At 48.5% G+C, this 19,898-nt stretch overlaps 1 protein-coding gene across 9 annotated transcripts in view; it reads right to left on the bottom strand.

Annotated features, from left to right (window-relative positions):
• Bin1 (bridging integrator 1) overlaps window positions 1-19,898 on the bottom strand; it is a 58,799-nt gene that overhangs the window by 15,760 nt on the left and 23,141 nt on the right. For 5 of the 9 annotated variants that reach the window (XM_021150348.2, XM_029472070.1, XM_029472071.1 and 2 more), the window contains exons 2-8: window positions 13,818-13,898; window positions 7,507-7,561; window positions 7,270-7,364; window positions 6,791-6,886; window positions 5,723-5,830; window positions 4,974-5,066; window positions 130-215 (exon numbers count right to left, since the gene is read on the bottom strand). In XM_021150348.2, coding sequence (XP_021006007.1) covers window positions 130-215; window positions 4,974-5,066; window positions 5,723-5,830; window positions 6,791-6,886; window positions 7,270-7,364; window positions 7,507-7,561; window positions 13,818-13,898 — 614 coding nt within the window. The remainder of the gene's footprint in view (window positions 1-129; window positions 216-4,973; window positions 5,067-5,722; window positions 5,831-6,790; window positions 6,887-7,269; window positions 7,365-7,506; window positions 7,562-13,817; window positions 13,899-19,898) is intronic. The other 4 variants (XM_021150349.2, XM_029472069.1, XM_021150350.2 and 1 more) reach the window with 1 other exon arrangement.

The raw sequence follows: 19,898 nt of genomic DNA, 5'->3' as shown, positions 1-19,898 counted from the left end.
ATAGGAGGTGACATGGTGAGAACCATATGCGACTGGATGCTGCATCCTCAGAGACACAGAGCCCTGAAGTCAGTAGATAGACACAGGGCCAGGCTGAACGCCAGGTACCTGGGCCCCTTCTGACTTTACCTGTTCCACAGGGATGGCAGCTCCTCCTGCAGATCCACGTTCATCTCCTCAAACACCTTCTGGGCTTTGATGAGCTCCTCTTCTGCCTGGGATGAAGAGGCAGTGGGGTATGTCAGAGTCTGTGTGGAACTCTACCCTGGGGAGATGAGCCAGACCTGCCCCCCACAGCTGGTACCCTCTCCAGTCTGGATGCGGGACCCAGGGCCTGAGCAGGATAGAGGCAAGACTGAATGTGGATACCCACCCCAGAACTTCCCATTAGAGCCCTAGGGGACACTCTGAGAATGAGAAGGTTGAGCTGCCATTACAAAGAGAGGGTTTGTCGAGATGGCCAGTAAGAAGGCTGGGGAGATGGTTCGGTTGATAAAGTGCTTTCAGGATGAGCAGGAGGACCTGAGTTTGCTCCCCAGCGACCCACGTGAGAAGCCAGATGTGGTGGAACACCCTAGAAATCCCAGTTCTGGGGAGATGTGCACAGGAAGATCCCCAGAGCTCACTGGGTAGCCTGCCAAACTAAACCAATGTGCCTCAGGTCCCAAAGAGAGATCCTGTCTCAAAATATTAATTCGGACAGCTTCCTAGGGACAATACCAGAGCTTGACTCTTAACCTAAACACACAGAGACACACACAGTGGGGGAGAGGAGCTTGAAAACAAACAACCTAGAGAGCTGGAGTGCAGAGGCAGGCCCCAGACTCAGGCAAACCCTTCCTATCCCCACATCAGCTCCCTTGTGCCAAGTGTCAGCCCTGAGATTCAGCTACTGGCTACTGCTTTCTATGGCCCTTCCTGGAGCTCCTGCTTGCTCTCTTGGGGCCAGAGCCTGCTTCACTTAGGTGTCCAGTTTCTCATTACTTTCATGGGAAAGTTTTTTTTTCCCCCACACATCCCTCTCCTATGATCTGTCCCAACCGAGGACCAGAGGCAGTGGGTCAGCACCTCTAAGATGAGGCTGAGAGGACCCAAGTGGCCTGAGATGCCCCTGCTCAGTGGCCATGGCTCTTCCTACATCTCTTACTCTACCAAGAGGTGGCACTAGACCCCAGCACCAAGCAGATCTGAGTTACACAGGCAGGGTTGGCTCATATTCAGTTCTGACTCACAACCCAGGCTCCCTGGGGCATCAAGCTCAGGGAAAATGTGAGGCCAGCAGCCTCCCGTTCTAAGGCTGACGTTGGGACCACAGCCGGCCAGAACACCACTTGACAGAAGCACACCTTTTTATTTCTCTCCCAGGCCAAGCTGGCCACTTCACCCAGCTTAAGGTACACCAGGACCAGTCCACCAAGCACCCAGCCCTAGTGCACCCTAAGCTGGAGCCTTGGATGGGATAAGAGAGCTCTGTGACATCTGACCATCATATACATCAGGCAACACATGGGCTCCTAAGCAGCCTTTTTAGTCTAATTTTAAAATGGGGGAACACACACACACACACAAAATAAAATAAAAATCAATAACAAGCAAAACCCTTTAAAGGTGAGGCTGGGAAAACAGCTCTATGTACAAGGACTTCCGTTTGATCCCCCCCAGAACCCCACTTTAAATTTGGGGTCTGGGGTCAAAGAGATGGCTTAGTAGTTAGGTTAAAGGGTGCTTCCTGCTCATCAAAGGACCAGATTCAGTTCTAGCACCCACATCAGGAAGGTCACAGCCCCTTTTAATTCCAGTTTCAGGTGACCTGACACCCTCTTCTAGCCTCTGAGGGTACCCTTCCAAAGGTGGCATACACATAGACAGACAGACAGACAGACAAACAGACATGCACACAGACACACACAAACACACACACACACACACACATACACAGCAGGACCTGGTGGTATGTGTTGTCCAGCAAAGAGTCAGATGAATTCCCTCCCCATCCCCACCCCCCAGCCAATCAGCCCAGCCCATTTGGTAAGTCTTGGGCCAGTGAGGAAGCCTGTCTCATGTGGTACAGAAACTCAACAAGAAAAAGCACTTGCTACGGGAGCCTGACAACCTGAATTCAATCCCTGAGGCCAATGTAAAGGTAGAAGAAAAAATGGCTCCACAAAACTTTGCATTTGAACTTTAAATCTAAAGTGGGCCCTGGGGGTCAAACAGAAGTCCTTCCACATGCGGAGTTAGGTTAAAGGTGCTTCCTGCCCATGTCTTCCCAGCCTTACCCTTAAACGCTTTTGTTGGATTCTTCTGTGTTTTAATTTGATTCTAAACTGACCTCCACATATGCATGCCCCACACACTAAATAATAATAGCATCAACAATACAATAATAAAGGTCAACAGTACCTGCCCTGGATAGTTTTATGTCAAACTGACACACGAACTAGAGTTATCTGGAGGGAGGGAACCTCAGCTGAGAAAAGTCCTCTAAGAGCTCGAGCTGTAGGCAAGCCCACTAGGCATTTTCTTATTAGCGATTGATAGGGAAGGGCTCAGCTCATTGTGAGTGGTTTTGTCCCTGGGCTGGCTATCCTGGATTCTATAAGAAAGCAAGCTGAGCAAACTGTGAAGAGCAAGCCAGTAAGCAGCACCCCCTCACGGCATCTGTCAGCTCCCGCCATCAGGTTCCTGCCCTGTTTGAGCTCCTGTTCTGGCTTTCTCCAACGATGGATAGCAATATGGAAGTGTAAAGCCAAATAAACCCTTTCTCTCCAACCTGCTGTTTCATCAAAGCAATAGAAATCCTAACTAAGACAGTATCCGAGGACCAACTCCTGTGGTCAGAGAACACGCGCGCGTGCACACACACACACACACACACACACTCACACATTCACCCGCACACAGTTAAAGGTGAATTGGGAGGGTGACCTAAAGACAAATGATTCCTTTTGGACAGGTCAGATCAAAGCTATGAGCCTCTCAGCACAGATAGGTCCAGGGTCCCAGCAACACAGCATAGAACAAGGGCATGTCCACTTTAAATTCCCCGAAGTCAGGGCCTGTGTCTTTTGATGCGGGCCTCATATCCCTGCCTTTTAGGAAGTGCTTGGAAGACAACTATGTACACCACACCACAAATACCACACCTTAGGAAGCACTCAGAAGTGACAGGGCAGGGGAGAGCTGTGGATAAAACAGACCTCCCAGCCCCCACACCACTCTCCAGTCTAAGAAAAAGAGCTGACTGGAGAGTCTGGACCTGTCTTGCAGGCAAACATAACAGGCTGGAGCAAGTCTGCAGAGCTCCCAGGACCAGCCAGGGCCATAGGAAAGCCAGTCAGGTCTACAAGCACAGCCAGCAGAGGATACACTGTCCCTTAAAGTCAAGTCTTCTTTCAGGGTGGATTAGGGTCCCAAGTTGAAGTTCACAGCTTGCTACTGGTGCCTACTCATGACAAGGGCAGCTGTAAACTTGCTCTAGTTTTCCAGTTAGGCATTAGGAGGGGAGGGACTAGAGGGAGGTGTCCCATGGGAAAGGTGAATTGGCCCAGTATCTGAAAGGTGACCCTGTGGCTCAGCCTCCCCTGCTGCTCCCTCACGGTGACCTAAGAGGCCCTAAAGCATCAGGCAGACCCTGTCCCAGGGCCTAAAGTGTCCCAGGGGCCGCTCCAATTCATTCAAAGTACTCCACTTTGAAGGGAAAGGAACGCCCAAATGCAAAATGCAAACGGGGCTCCAGCTCTAGCCCCTCCCACCATGCATCCGTCCTCATAGTTCTCCTGCTCTACCTCCCAAGGCTCAGTGGACGTTTCCAGAACTGTAAATCCACACCCACAGGCTCTGAAAAACCAATCACCTTAATCCTAACCTCAGTGCCTCCAAAGTTAGCCCCAAGCCTTGGTTTTCAAGAAATTAAGCAGTGGTTCATTACAGAAATTAGGCAGCTAGCCCTGTCAGGTCGGATCTCCTCCTTCTCCATCCTGCATATTTGATCCGTGCGGTTGGAGAAGATGAAATCAATCGGGAGGTGGCCCCAGAAAAATGGGGCACTGTCCAGGAGAAATCCGACCTCTTCCTGGGTCAAGTCTTGGCTACCTGCCTCGTCCCCTCTACAAAGGGTTTCCTGAGTCTCAAGCAAGGTTGGAAGAAAAATCAAACGAACAAACAAACAAAAATGTGGCCCGTTTCTCTTGATCTACCTGCCTCATCTCTAGCAGACCCCAGCCAGACTTTAGCCAGTTCCAGGTTCAGGACACCAAGATGACTGTAGGATCCCCTGGCAAGGTGGTGGTATAACCCAATGATTAGTAGAAAGTCCTTTTCAACCTTTGCCCTTCGTGTAATCTCCAAAGGATGACCTTCCCGGACCCAGGTCTCCCTGATTGGTCTTAGCATCCTGGCCACGATACAGAGGCTTCCTGGAGTCTCCTACAGTGGCCAGGCTCTGAGTCCTCTGTAGCAAGGACCATTTTGATGAAGCCCAGACCAAGGGCCAGGTTAACTACCCCAGGTTGACTCAGCTGCAGCCAGCTCTGGGATCCTGGGAGTAAGAGTGCCATTGGGAGCAGATAGGTTTCTTCGAAATAACGTTGGAGTTTCCAAACAGCTTGAGGAACAGGGCAGGAGCCCCCAGAGACACAGGAATGCTCAAAGGTGTTCCTGGTACAGGATGCCAGTCATCTGAAAAGTGCACAGACCTGGGTAGGTGCCCGGATCAGCCACAACTTCTAGACACTTGGTCAGGTGTCTCCTCTAAAATAGGAGTCTCAAAGGAATCTAAAAGACCCACCGAACCCCTCCCCGTGACACACGCCTTCAGTTCAGACACTGGCCCTGCCTGCCTCCAAACCCCAGGAAGAAGATGAGCCCTCCCTTATCCCAGAGAAACTTGTGGAGGCCAGGCAGATGGACACCCAGGAGAGGACAATAGACCGGAAGGCGCCAGCACGTGCAAGGTTAGAAGCCAGTATCACCTGATTTCGGAGCAGGTTAGTTTGAGCTACAAGATGAGCCTGTAGTTTGCCTTGGCACCACTGGGGGGCGGCTTTCTCAAGCAGCGAGACAGGCTGGGGGAAAGGAGGGGGGAGGGAAGGAGAGGTCAAGGCAAAGGAGAATGGAGAGACAGGAGGGAGGTGGGAGAAAAAAAAAACAGAGACATAGATAATTAAACACCAAGCCCACACTCCCATGCAGAGACAGACAAGCCAGCCCCCATCTGGAGGCAGGCCTGCAGCAGGTGTGGCCTCTCCCCTCCCCAACCCCCAAGGCTGAGAAAATAAGGGGACTCCCACCCAAGTGGGTGTGGCGAGGGGGTGTCGAACTGCACAACAGCTATGAGAAAAGTAAGCAGGATAGAGGTGTTTAGCACATAGGGCTCCGCCACCCACCCATACGCCGCCACAGGACTATGTGACCAGCCCACGGGCTTGTTCCAGCAAGACAGAGTCACATCGGATCCCATGACAGAATTCCGCTCAGTGCATTGAGCAAGATAGTGCCACACCAGGGAAACCCAAGCTGGGTCTATTCTCATTCTGGAAGACTGCCTCAGAGCAGGGCAAAAGGGTAGAAAGAGGCCAGCAACAGTCCCCACCCGCCTGCCTAGGCACCCATCACAGGGTCTTCTATCTGGCCCTGGGCTCAGCACCATCCCCACCCACAGCTGGGAACCTTGGAACTAACCTCTCTTGGATTCCCTGACCCTGTCGCAGCCCACCCTTACCTTGGCAATTTTGGCTTCATCCTTCTTTTTGGCAGTTTGAAGAGACTCATAGTGGTGCCGGGCACTGTCATAGTCCACCAGCTTCCGCCCCCGCTTGGCAATGCGCGACTAGAGAGCGGAGAGGAGGAGGGATCAGTGGGGCCTGGGGCCAAGATCCCCAGGCTGGGCCCAGAGAAAGGAACACAGCAAGCCTGAAGTAGCATATCTGGGTCCAGACTCCAATCTGGCCACAGAGCCTTCTGGAGGCAGGAAGTTCACCCCTTTCTGTATCACCTACTTCCCTGGCAACAGGGATTCACCTATCAGACGATCTAGCCAGGACCATCTGAGCTGAACCTCTTCCTCACCCAGGCCCCAGATTACTGAACCACACTTAGTGACTTTATATATCTGCACTGCCTGTAAGTGAGATAGCCCCTCCTAAGCACCCTAGGCTCCTGAACATCCATGGACACAGCACCTAGGGGCCCAGAGACATGAGTAGAAACCTTAGTATACAAGGCTTCAAGCACAGATTCAGTTCCAACAGAAGCAGCCGGGTTTCTGAACATTGGATAATATAAACATAACCCACACAGTTAACGGACAACACACACCCTACCAAACACACAGCACACATGAGGGGACCTTGGGCTTATATGTGCTTACACACCTCACACCTATGCCTCTGCCTGAGGTTGTGTTGGTAGTAACTATTACTGGAAAGGAAATGCTCTCACTTGCCACACTGCCCAAAAGCTGGGCAGGGGCACCAGGGATGCAGCTTTGTAAGTTGTCACTCAAGCTAGGGTAGGCATAACCCCCAAGAAACTATGAGTATACTTGGGTAAAATTATTTCTTTGGGGTATTATCAATGCCCTATATCTCCTCTAGGAGATATAGCCAGCTAGTGGCTGGTCACAGATAGACCAGTCCTGAAGAGACAAACTGCCAGGCTAAGCACATACCTGACCACAGGGCAGTCACCTCCTACCTGAGCCAGCCCTACATTGTAGGCTTCTCCCAGACTCCAGCTCCTTCCACAAGCTCCAAGCCCAAGCAAGACAATGGGCCCAGAGGTTTCTTACCTTGATATCAGGGAACTGGCCTAGGTAGGTGTCCATGGTCAGCAGAGCCTGGTCCACCAGCTTCTGGTGGTAGTCCATCCAGAGTAGGTCATTGTTCTGAAACACAGGAGCAGGAGCATTTGTAGAGCTAAGCCACACTGTCCACAGCTCTCATCACAGAGCCCACCACTTCAAAGCTCTATGGACTCTCAGTGCCTTGGTTTCCTGAGGTCGTGGTGTCCCTGGGATGACAGCGAGGTATGGATACAGTAAAGACTATTAGGGTCTGCAAGGGAGACTGTATGACTTTCTCAAAGGTCAGTGTGACAAGTACCAGAAGCACGGACTGCAGAAGAGAAAGGCAACTTGGCTCGGTCTACATTGTGTATGAGTGCCAGAGAATCAGTGTAGCTTGCATCAGAAGGTGAGACATTGCAGGGACAGGAGCTGAAGCCAAAAGGGCCCTGGGGGAAGAATCAAGGGCAGCCACCCATGCTTACCTCTGCAATCTTGTTTGCTTCATCCCTGCCAGGCCACTCCGGCTCATACACCTCCTGGAGACACTCACTCAGCTTCTTGGAGGCTTCGTGCATCGCTGTGGGGTAGGGAGAGGTGCATGAGCTCCACGTGCCATCCCCCACCCAGCCATTGCCACCACAGATGTGGCCCAGCTGACCCACACCTTGGCCCACCTCAGCTTGACAGCCCCCAAATCCTTACAGAGAGACGTACCCTACCTTTAACAGAAGCCAGATAGGTCCGAAGATCCTTCTGCAGCCGGGTACCCTCTGTCTGCCAGAAAAGCGAAGAACAAGGTCAGGTCCTGGGGACATTGGTCACCAACCCTCCCCTTCCTACTACCGATTGCATGACAAACCAGTCTTCACTCTTGCCAACAGCCACCAACCTGTGTTTTCCCTACAAGGTGGGACCTCAGAGAGTTAGCAGCTGTGGCCCTCTGGCCATTGTTCCTGTCATTGTTACTCTCTTCATTGGGAGCCCCACAGCCTCACTTGTCAGCCACCGCTCAGTAGTGTTAGAATGGCTAGAAGACAGACCCCTGCACAGTGATGCCACATTGTATGTATGTATGTATGTATGTATGTATGTATGTATGTGATACCATATAGAGTACACAAACACAGCAGTTCCGATCTCGGATGACAGTGAACATGTGACAAATGAGCACAGAAGCATGTCCAGGTGGGTTCAAGGCCCATCAGGCACCTTGTTCTGCAATTTTAGGTAGCACCTAGGAACAGAGACTCTCACAGTGCCAAAGTAAGGACACAGTGCTCCTGTGAGTCTTCACGGGGACTATGGTGCTGATGGATAGAAGGTGGCAGACTCCAAGAAGAAGAAAAGCCCAGAGTTAGCGGAGAACAGAAGTATAGAGATACTGCCAAGAACTCCAGGGGCCTCCAGCCCAGGTGAGAGAGATAGTGGGAAAGGCTGTAGAGGAGTTGGCCGACTAGAGGCTTTCTGAGCTAGCAGAGTAGCAGAACCCCAGAGGCAGCAGAGAGGATGGTACCATGGGCTAAACCTCACGTCCCTATGATATAGAAATGGACCAGGAATGCTGAGACCAGGGTACAGGGCGGGTTACAACAGGAGAGAGTCCTCAGACTATCCAAAGTGCGAAGCAGAAGGAAGGAACAAACAAGTTTGAGGGTCATGCAATAAGCAAGTCAGTATACTTCCCTGAGCCTCAAGAATACAAAACAAGTAATGACCCTGCTTGGAGTACCACAAGTGCTTGGGAACAGCTCAGATGAGACACCAGGCCCCAGAGCTGTGAAGTCAGGAGGTGGGTTTCATACTGGGAAGGGTTATGCAGCTGAGGCTGGTCTGTTTTGGCCCCTCCCACTCTGGAGGAGAGGGATGGAGATATGTATGGCACAGGAGACCTAGAGGGTGCAGCACTCCAGCCTGAAGATGATCTCTGCCCATACTGGTCCACCTCCAGGAAGGCCATTCAGGGACTGGCCGCTTTCCTGGCCCAACCCAGCATGCTCTTACCTCTACTGCCTATCCCTCTTCCTCGTCTGGGACCTGCATGTCTCCCTGGTGCCCACAGCCCTGTGTACCATCTTCTTACCATTACTACCACCACTTGACAAAGATGCTGTGAGATCAGCAACATACTGAGCATCATACAAAGCCTGGGAGATTCAGGGAACACCTCCAAGCAGAGGGAGGGCTCGGGCTAGTTGGGTAACTGCTAACAGTGTCTCTGGAGAAGCTCCTGAACTGTGCAGAACTATAAGCTCCCTCCCCAAGGTTATATAAACAGTAACAATTGCTGGGGGGCGGGGGGGAGATGCTCCAGCCAGCCACACTGCCTGCAAATCAGGAAATGCTAGGGGTTCAGCTTTGGTGAGTCATTACCCATGCTGGGTGGGCTTCTCAGTACACAGCTGCCTTTGACTCACCCGTGTGCGCTCCAACAAACTCACTAGTTCACTACGCTTGACTTGGGTGGAATCCAAGTTTTGTCGTCTGCACTCTGCTTCACAGCCGAGGACACTAGCCCCAGTGGTTTAAGAAAAACACGCAAAATAAACCAGAGAGGGTGAAAGGATCAAAATCTCTCTCTAAAACTCTCTCCGTCCCCCTAGAGAATAGCTGTGCTTTGAGAAACACTGGAGGCCCATCCTGGAGCCCTGTCAGACACCCACACCCACAGATGCACAAGCCCGTTATATGAAATGCCAAAGAATCCGCATGTGTCCTCCTGTGTAGTGTACGCCACCTATCTATACATTATTCATAATGCAAATGGCACGTGAACAGCACACTGCATTGCTTTTGTTTATATAATCTTGTTTGTTGTTGTTGTTTCTAGGAACATCTTCACTCTGCAGTTAGTTAGATCCGCAGATGAGCATCATGCAGATAAGGGAGGCTGACCACCTGGCATGTAGCCCTGGCCAGATATAATTCTGAAGACCCAAGTTCAAGGCTCACTGGGAACAAATTAAATGAGGAAACAAAAGCCTGACCTAGAAGTGTTCCAAGACAGGATGTGAGGCTTGCGGCACTGGACAGTTAGAATCCTGGTACTCCAAGTGTCCCCACTTTAACACCTTAAATCCTTCACTGTTAGGGATGAGGGTTAAAGTGTGCTCTTGAGGTGATGCTGTTCCATTACGCAGTGCCATAGAACCTTCCAGACCCAGCTTCTCTTTCTGTTAAGCATCCCTCACCCCAGCCATACCTTCAGCCCCCTTCCTATCTCTTCCAAAGCATGTGCCTACCCTGTACCAAAGCAAGAGTCTCCCCTTGGGCTATGCATTTACTCAACAGCTACAGGCTGTACCAAGGCTCCTTGTGCCTCCCAGACACTGAGCTGTGAGCAAGGGACTACCCAGAACGGCCTTCCTTGGTACCTAAATAGGATAGCTGGGCAGTAACTCTCTAGAAGTTCCTGCGTTCCAGTGCCATTAGAGTCCAGCTAGAGAAAATGTTCTAGGCCATTGCTCAGCTGGGCCCATGAGTGTTAGTAAGGGTCTAACACAGAGCCAGAGGAGGCCAAGTCCAGCCAGCCTCCACACACCCCTGTTAGGCATTCCTCTACTCAGGTCCACCCTAAGCCTGCAGACTCGGACTCCCAGCTCCTAGTGGTTCTAGGGACAGTTGACTTCAGCTCCAACTCTCGCTGCTAGCCATTCAGTGCCAGGGACAGGATTTTACTCTAAGTAGCCAAGAGTAGGGCTTTCACACCTCAGTGAGCCTTAGGACCCAGCAGTCTAGAGCAGCCCTATAAGTAAGAGCTCAACCAACCTGGAATCCCATGATAGTTTCTAGAGGGTTGAATGGGGTATGCAGTACTGGAGGCTGAAAGCACATAGTCTCCCTAGGATACATATTAGGACACACTTGAAACTATCTTGCGTAACTCTGAATAAAGTAATCCCTACAAGATCTTTTTTATTAATCATTCCATTCATTTACATCTCAAAGGATATCCTACTTCCCGGTTACCCCTCCACAACCCCCCCATCCCACATCCATCCTCTCTCCCCTCCCCTTTGCTTCCATGAGGGTGCTCCCCTACCCACCCACCCTCTCCTGCCCCACTGCTCCAGCATCCCTCTACACTGGGGCATCAAACCCCACAGGACCAAGGGCCTCCCTCCCCTCCCGTTGCTGTCAGGCAAGGCCATCCTCTGCTACCTATGTATCTGGAGCCATGGATCCCTCCCTGTACACTCCTTGGTTGGTGGTCTAGTCTCTGGGAGCACTGGGTGGTCTGGCCAGCTAATGTTGTTCTTCCTATGGGGTTGCAATCCCCCTCCACTCCTCCAGTCCTTCTGCCAGTTCTCCCACGGGGTCCCTGAGCTCAGTCTGATGGCTGGCTCTAAGCATCCACATCTGCACTGTCAGTTAAGGAGCCAACCACAAGTCAACTATGATATGAGCCAAGCCTAAGGCAGCGCCTCTATGTTAATGAAACAGCCCTAAGCTGAGAGCCCGGATGGCCCAGATCTCACACCCACTGAAACAATATGGAAAAGCTGAAATTTTGGAGGTGGCCCCAGGATTGTACTGCTGTGCTCCTGAGACGGCAACTTAAGCCTCTGCACTGATCCCAACAGGCAAGGGGACTTTAAGCTTGGCCACCGTGTGACTCTGGCTCCAGTTTCCTACACCTTTGCTGCACCCATCAGCGCTGATCATGGCTCTCAGAGACAATCTGGAACTTCCAACAGCACCACCCTCCCAATCTGACACAGCTGAAGGACCTAACGCCCATGGGTTAAACCTGCTCTAAAATGCCCTCCCTGGAGAGAAATCCCAGTAGAAGCCTGCATATTCTGCCCAACAGTTCACCCCTTGGTCTGTTTAAATGAGACTACCATAATCTCTGTATAGAATTGTAAAGAATCTTTGTGTGAACAAACCAAGCATATTTGGAAGGTAAACCTGAATCTCAACTGCCAAGTACCTCAGAGCCTACCAGCTCTGCCCATTGCGGTCACTCAGGACAAGGCAGAAGTCAAGGGTGAATGTGCTACCTGTGACTGGCACCAACTGGGCCAGAAGAGAGCCATCCACCTGGGTCACCTGAGGGTAAGTAACAGCAGGTCACCTCTGCCACCTCCAGAGGACACAGAAGGAGTCAGAGATCTACTGCCCTGAGACTGAATACATTGTCAGCCTTATACTAACAGAGTTGGGTTCACTACGCTGAAGACTCCATCCAGAGCCACAGGAGAAAGTGGGGCTTCCAATAGCCTGCTCTGATCTCAGCTCTGTAGGCTGGCAGAGGACCCTGCTCACTACAGCTCCTGGATTCTTTCCCTCAAACATAGAGAACAGCCCCCATACCCTTTCCACACCCCACCCCCAGCCCTTTGCCAAGTCATCCCTCATATACACCAGGCTGCTCCAAACCTGTATAACCTCCAAGTGATGCAAAGGACACCCCAAAACAGCAATCACAAAACTACCCCTCACTTAGAAGAGTTCTCTGTTTCTATCACTATCCGTGTGCTGGTGGTTCAATTCCCTGTTCTGGAATACGAGAACTTAGACATCCCAGCAGGCGCCCTCCAGGCCCAGAGCCACGCCTGTAAACACTATGGGAAGAATAGGAAGTGCCACTCTGCTGGCCCAGGCCACATGAACCTCAGCTCCTGTCTCTGTGCTTTCCTGTCCTCCCCCTACCAGCCCAGCCTGCCTTAAAGGGACATGAGCAGTCCCACTCCAAGCTCTCAGCATCCACTCAGGGCTGCGTGAACATAGAGGAAGTGAAACAGCCCAGAGTCCAAACTTCAATCTCCACGCCCCGCTAAACTAGCCATGTGGCTTTAACTGCTCCTCACCACAGGGCTTCCTCTGACAATAAAGAAAATACCAAAAGCTGAGGGTTTAGTTTAGCTCGGTTGGTAGTGTTTGCTATCAAACACAACACCATCCCAAGCACTACATAAACTGTGTGGTAGAACAAGCCTGTAAGGCAGACAAGGCTGCACATGGCCCACAGTGTGTACATAGGTAATAGCAGCCTCCAAAGGGGCCTCAAAGCTGCCCACAGCCTGAAGAAAACAGCTAAGGTGGGGACATGCCTTGCCTCACGAGAGACAGACTCGGAGGCTGAGGCCTCCTAGTTTGTTCAAGCTTCCATTTGGCAGACAAAGAAGCTAAGGCAGAAGATGCCCCCTGTCAGGGGACATACCCACCTCCCATTACTGGCCGAGGGACAAGTAGCCACAGTGGCTCCCACTGCTGCTATCTCTGGCAGGCCAGGTGCCATGTCCTTAAGCACTCTCCTGACATGCTTCCCCATTCTCCCCCGCTGCTCACCAACCGTCTCCCAGCATCCTCTTTGGCCTCCTCAGCATGCTCCAGCTTTCTCCGAGCATGCTGTCACTCCCAGATCCTAGGCCCAAGCTAATGAGACCCTTCCCCTGGGTTCCAGACCAGCTACAGAGGCTTCCATGGGCACCTTCAATGCTATCCAAGGCCCATCATAGACTAGGAGTAGCATGAAGCTGGAGTCTTACAGCCTGGTCCTACCCCATCCTACTTCTAGCAGAGCTCTAACCTCACCTCCCACTCCCTGCCCCTTTCTTTGTGGCCTCAGATTCTCAGGGGTCTATCCTGAAGAAGCCATAGGCTATGGCCTAGCTAGCTCAGCCTCCCTCAGCTGCCTTGCCTTTCACCAACCCTCAACCAGGGGATGGTGAAGGTCATTTGCATTTGGGATGTTCAGGGTTTTCCCTTCGGAAACGTCCTTCCTTGTATCTAACTGTTTCCTCCACACTGTCTACATAATTAAGCCTAGGATGTATCCTGGTAAGGATGCCCTAAGAGTGTTTCCGGGCTTTAAAGTCAGACAAGTTGGATCTGGATCTACTTCCAAAGCTGGATGGCCTTGAATAATTGGCCCTACATCTCTGAGATTTGCTGCTTGATCTATGAAAGGGTCCTCCACAACCTCGCCGACCCACACCATTCCCTCCTCTGAGCTTTCCTACTCCACAAAGATGGTCCTCACCATCTCCTACCTGGCAAACGCTGTTACACCTCCATAAACACTCACCAGCTGCTTATTGAAGTTCTGGACACACTGCTCAAACTGCTCGTCCTTCGTCTCGTCCGCCTTCCCCAGTTTCTGCAGGACCTGCCGCACAGAGAGAAGGGGCATCATCAGTTTGAGAAGCCAGGGGCCGGAACAAGGGTGCGCAGTCAGGAAAGACTGAGGCCCGAAGATCATGAGGACTAACAACACAGTGTGGGCAGAAGACCAAATGGAAGGTAACCAGGCCAAGAGGGCTTTTTCATCACAGGTGGAAAAATGGGTGCCATTATCAAGAGAATAGGTCAGTTCTTACAAGTGACTTACTTGGGCGGTGCCATTTCTTGTATAAAACTGAGTAGTATTCCATAGTGATGCACACACCCTCCCTTGTACATATTAACTTGGATAAGCATTTCTCCAACTATCTGCCAAAGGCCGATACAGTAAAGACCTGGTTACAAGACTTGGTGCCACTGGGATATGGAAGGACATGGGAGTGAGTTAAGTCATTGAGGACAGGCCCTTGAAGAGACTCCTGGGGCTCCATCCCCTTCTCCTTCTCTCATTCGCTTCCTGTCTGCTATAAGAGAAGGAACTTCTCCAACCGTGTGCACATCCCAGAAATGACAGGCTGGCTCACACTGAGCCCAAAGCAATGAGCAAAACCAACTGAAGATTTTAACTTCTAACTTGGGCACCAAACAGACCTATCCTCTTTTGTTCTGATTTGGTTTTGTGTTTTGTTCTGTTTTGTTTTTTTTAAGGGGCTGCCTTTTTTAAAATTGGAAAACAATATAATACAGTATATTATAATCAGTCTTTTTCCCTCTTCCAACTCCTCCCAGAACCTCCCACCTTCCTACCCACTCAATTTCACACATTCTTTTTCTGCCTTTCAAAAACAAACAAATAAAGCCAAGAAATACATATGCATACACACAAATCAGTAATCGAAATATACAATCAAAGACCAATAAGACAAAAAATTAAAAATCCAAACAAAACAATATGGGACAAAAGGACCACTGAGTTTGCTTTCTGTTGGCCACCTACGGCTGGGCATGGAGCCTGCCCTGAAGTATAGTTAGTATTCCCAGTGAGACGCCATTGGAGAAAAGGAACTTCTCCTTTGCAAATGGATACCAATTGCAGAGAGCTTCTTGTTGGGAGTGGGAGCCCCTGGCCAGCTCTCCTTCTCAGCACTGAGACCCCTTCTGGCTTAAACCTGTGCAAGGCCTTTGCATGCTGCCACAGTACTGAGGGGTTCCTCTGTGCATCAGACTTGTGGTGTCTAAGATCTCTATTTTGGTAGAGTCCTCCATCACCTCTGGCTCTTACAATCTCTCTGCCTCCTGTTCCCAAAAGATCCCTGAGCCCTGAGAGAGAGGTTGATGGAGACTTCCCATTGAGGGCTGAGTGCTCCAGAGTCTCTCCCTCTCTGCACACTGTTCAGCTGTGGGTCTCTGTGTTAGCTCCCATCTCTGATGATGGCTGAGCAAAGCAACTGACCTATGACTATTACAGAATGTCATTAGGCCTCATTTTATTGCTACATTCTTTTACTAGACTAGTAGTGATGGATTTATCCCCCTGGGCCCATGGTTCATAAGAGAAATTTGTTGGTAATTTTCTTTTTCTTTATTGAGTCTTTGGCTTAGGTATCAGGATAATTGTGATCTCATAAGAAGAATTAGGGAATGCTCCTTCTGTTTCTACATTGTGGAATGAATGGTTTGAGGTATACTGATGTTAATTCTTCTTTGGAGGTCTGATAGAATTCTATGCTGAGTCCATTCTTGCCCTGGGCTTCTTTTTCTTTTTTTTTTTTTTTTTTTTTTTTTTTTTTTCTTTTTTTGGTTTTTTGTAGACAGGGCTGGCCTCGAACTCAGAAATCCGCCTGCCTCTGCCTCCCGAGTGCTGGGATTAAAGGCGTGCGCCACCACGCCCGGCTTCCTGGGCTTCTTTTTCATTGGGACTATTTTAATTACAACTTCTCTTTCACTGGGGCTGATGAGTCTATTTAAATTGCTTATCTGGTCTTCATTTAACTTCAGTGGGTCATATATATCAAGGAGTTTATTCATTTCCTTTAGGTTTTTCAGTTTGATGGGGTACAGATACTTGAAGTTTGTCCTTATGAGTCACTGTCTGGATTTCTTTGGTGTCTGTTGTTATGCTCCCTTCTCATCTCTAATTTGTCAGTCTTCTCTCTCCACCTTTTAGTTAATTTAAATAAGCATCTATCAATCTTATTGATGCTCTCGAAGAACCAACTCATTTCATTGATTCTTCATATTGATTTTATTTGTTTCCATTTTATTGATCTTTATCCCTGAGTTTGATTATTTCTTGCCATTTAATCCATTGAGAGGATAAGTTCTTCTTTTTGTTCTAGATCTTTCAGGTGTATTTTTAAGATGTTAATATGGGGTCTCTCTCATATGTGTGTGTGTGTGTGTGTGTGTGTGTGTGTGTCTGCTATAAACGTCATGCTATAAACCTGCCTCTTAGAACCTGCCTTCACTGTGTCCCATAGTTTTAGGGCATGTTCTATTTTCATGCTCATTTAATTCTAAAATATATTTTGATCTCCTCCTTAATTTCTGTCTTGACTCATTTTTTCATTTAGTAGAGTTGTTCAATGTCCATGAGTTTGTAAGCTTTCCATTGTTTTTCTTGTTACTGATACTCAGCTTTCTTTATTCTGCGGTGATTGAATAGAATGCCTGGTGCTTTTTAAATCTTCTTGTATCTGTTGAGACTTGCTTTGTGTCCAAGTATGTGGTCAATTTTGGACAAAGTTCCATGAGGTTCAGAGAAGAAAATTTTGGGGGGCTTGGGTGAAATGTTCTGTAAATATCTGTTAAGTCCCTTCAGTGTATAAGGTCTATTAGCTCCAGTATTTCTCTGTTTAGTGTCTGTCTGGTCGACCTGTCTATTGGTAAGAGTGGGATACTGAAGTCACTCACTATCACTGTGCGAGAGTCAATATTTGATTTTAGCTGTTGTAGTGTTTCTTTTAATGAGTTTGCATGCCCTTGTATTTGATGTACAAATGTTTAGGATTGCACTATCCTCTTGGTGGATGTTTTGTTTGATGAGTATGTAGTATCCTTCCCTATCTCCTCTGATCAGTTTTGGTTTAAAGTCTGATTTGTAAGATATTAAAATGGCTAGATATATTTGCTTCATAGACTCATTTGCTTGGAATAACATTTTTTTTCTTTTACCATGAGATAATGGTTACATGTATTTCTCAGATGCAGCAGAAAGGTGGATCTTCCTTTACTAATCCGATCTGTTAATCTGTGTCTTACTGGGGAATTTAATGGTTAATACTGAGAGTTACTGTATTAGTCAGGGTTCTCTTGACTCACAGAACTTATGAAATGAGTCTATATATAAAGAGAATTTATTGGAATGACTTACAGGCTGCAGTCCAACTAACTTAACAATGGCCAGCTGTGAATGGGAAGTCCAAGAGTCTAGTAGTTGCTCAGTCCCATGAGGCTGGGTGTTTCAGTTGGCCTTCTGTATAAGCTGGAACCCTGAAGAAGCCAGCTCCAACAGTTGTGCTGGCAAGTTAAGTGCAAGCAGAAAAGAAGAACAAACCCTTCCTTGTTCCATTGTCCTTATGTAGACCTCCAGCAGAAGGATTAGCCCAGACACAGATTAACAGATTGGATTAGAAAGCCAGATCCATCTTTCTGCTGCATTCGAGAAACATACCTCACGTTATCTCAAGGTAAAAGGATGGGAAAAGTTATTAAAGGTGTGCCTCGAGATCTAGATTAAAGGCATGTGGTTTCCAGTCTCAAGATCTGGGTCACATGTGTGTGTTCCATTTCTGGATTGTAGTTCATTCCAGATAGTCAAGTTAACAACCAAGAATAGCCATCACAGTTACCAGTGAACAGTGTTTAGTGATTCTGTTAGTTTGTTGTTATGGTATGGGTTTTTCTCCCTCTTGAATTGTTCTGGTACTATTTAGTCCCTGTAACTCCTTGGGTGTAGTTCGCCTCTTCAGACTGAAGTTTTTCTTCTAGTACCTTCTATAGAATTGGATTGGTAGATAGAAAATATATAAATAGGTTTTATCATGGAATGTTTTTCTTTCTCCATCAATTATAATCAATAGTTTTGCTGGGTATAATAGTCTGGGTTAGCATTTGTGGTCTCTCAGACTTTGTAGAACACCAGCCTGGTCATTCTGGCTTTCAGAGTCTCCACTGAGAGACCAGGTGTTATTCTAATGGGCCTTCCTTTATGTTATTTCATCTTCACTTGCAGCTTTTAATATCCTTTCTGTGTTCTATATGTTTAGTGTTTTGATTATTATGGGTAGGAATATTTTTTCTGGTCCTGTCTATTTGGTGTTCTGTATGCTTCTTGGGTCTTGATAAGTACTTCCTTCTTTAGGTTGAGGAAATTTTCCTCTATGATTTTGTTGGAAATATTTTCTGTGTCTCTGACCTGAGTTTCTTCTCCTTTCTATATCCCTATCATACTTAGATTTGATCTTTCCATAGTGTCCCTGGATGTTTTGTGCCTGGGAGATTTTTTACATTCAGCATTTTTTGACTTAAGTATCTATTTTTTTCCTACCTTGTCTTCAATGCCTGAGGTTGTCTTTTCCATCTCTTGTATTCTGTTGGTGAGGCTTACCTCTGAGGTTTTCGTTTGACATTATAAATTAATTTCCTATTTTGTTTCCATCTTGTTTTGTTGTTGGTGTTGGTGGTGGTGGTGGTAGTGGGTTTTTTAGTGATTCTATTTCTACATTCATGTCTTTAACTGTTTTTAATAGTTCTTTCAACTATTTCTTTATGTTCATGGGATTTATTCATAGCCTCTTTAATATCCTTGAACATATTCATAACTGCTGTTCTGGGGTCCTTGATTTGTGCTTTAACTATACTTGCATGTCTCAAGGCCCACTGTAATAGGCCCTTGGTTCTGGTGAAGGTATGCTGTCATGGCTATTCATGCTGTGTTTTTGCACTGGAGTCTAGGCATCTGAAGTTATGATGATAGGGGTGTTTCTAGGTGTCAATATATTTAGCCTTATCTTTGTTGGTTAGGTGTTTTGTTCTTTGGTTTCTGTTGCCCTCTCTAGATCCTAAGTAAATGTGGCTTCAGGGACCCTGGTAGTGGGTGGCAGAAAGAAATGGGGTGGACTAGGAGGAAAGGCTGGCCGGGGCTATGTGAAAGACCTAGGGAGATTTGGTCCACACCAAGAGGTGAGTCCCCAGGGAGTAGAGACTTGGTGAGAGGAAGTGCTCCTGCAAGTAAGCTATAGTAGAACAAAGAATAAGCCTGGTAAGACAGGGATAAAGGGGGATTCTGGATCAGTACCAAGAGATGGCATCTCCAGTGAACAGAGTTGGGATGGGAGGAGGGGCTCCTGAAAGCAGGCTGCTACAGGAAGGACTTAGAGTAAGTCTGGACAGAACACAGTGGAAGACCAGAAGGATAGTGAAAATGGCCTACCCACGTGCTCAGTGTGGCCACTATGGGGCCCTGGCAGCACTGAGGGTGTTTCTGGGTATCTGTGGCTGACACAAAGGAATGTAGATAGGCTAGAAGGGATGGCTGGGAGGGTTCAGGGGAAAGAGCTAACCAAGAGACAGAATCTCCAGGAAACGGAGGTAGGGTGGGGAAAAGGGTATTTGCAAGCAGGCAGTTACAGAACTAAGGGGACGACTCGTTTTCCTTATTTTTAGGTCATCTGAAGTATTTTTTACAGTGACAGCAAACTGCCTAAAATACTTTTCTTCCTCCCTTCTTTCTTTTATGTGGGTGCTGGGGATGTGAACTCAGACCCTTGTGGCTACACAGCATGCACTTCAGCAATTGTGCCCAACTCCAAAGCATTCTCTTTATAAATTATCCTGCCTGTATTATACCACCAAGAAATAGACGAAGACAGTGAGACCGGAGCAGCCAGGACTCCTCCTCACCTTCTATCCACAGCTCTATTAACAACCAAGAAGGGAGTTTCCAACGGGCTGTCATGATGTCACCAAGAAGAAAGCTTCAGAAACAGCCTCAGAGACCAAACACCCCTCCCCACTGATCTCACTGCACTGCTAGGAGCCCCAC

This window comes from Mus caroli, chromosome 18, assembly GCF_900094665.2.
Source record: "Mus caroli chromosome 18, CAROLI_EIJ_v1.1, whole genome shotgun sequence".
Lineage (NCBI taxonomy): Eukaryota > Metazoa > Chordata > Mammalia > Rodentia > Muridae > Mus > Mus caroli.
Note: the sequence above shows the minus strand (reverse complement) of the source record. Positions and strands in the feature narration are given on the sequence as shown.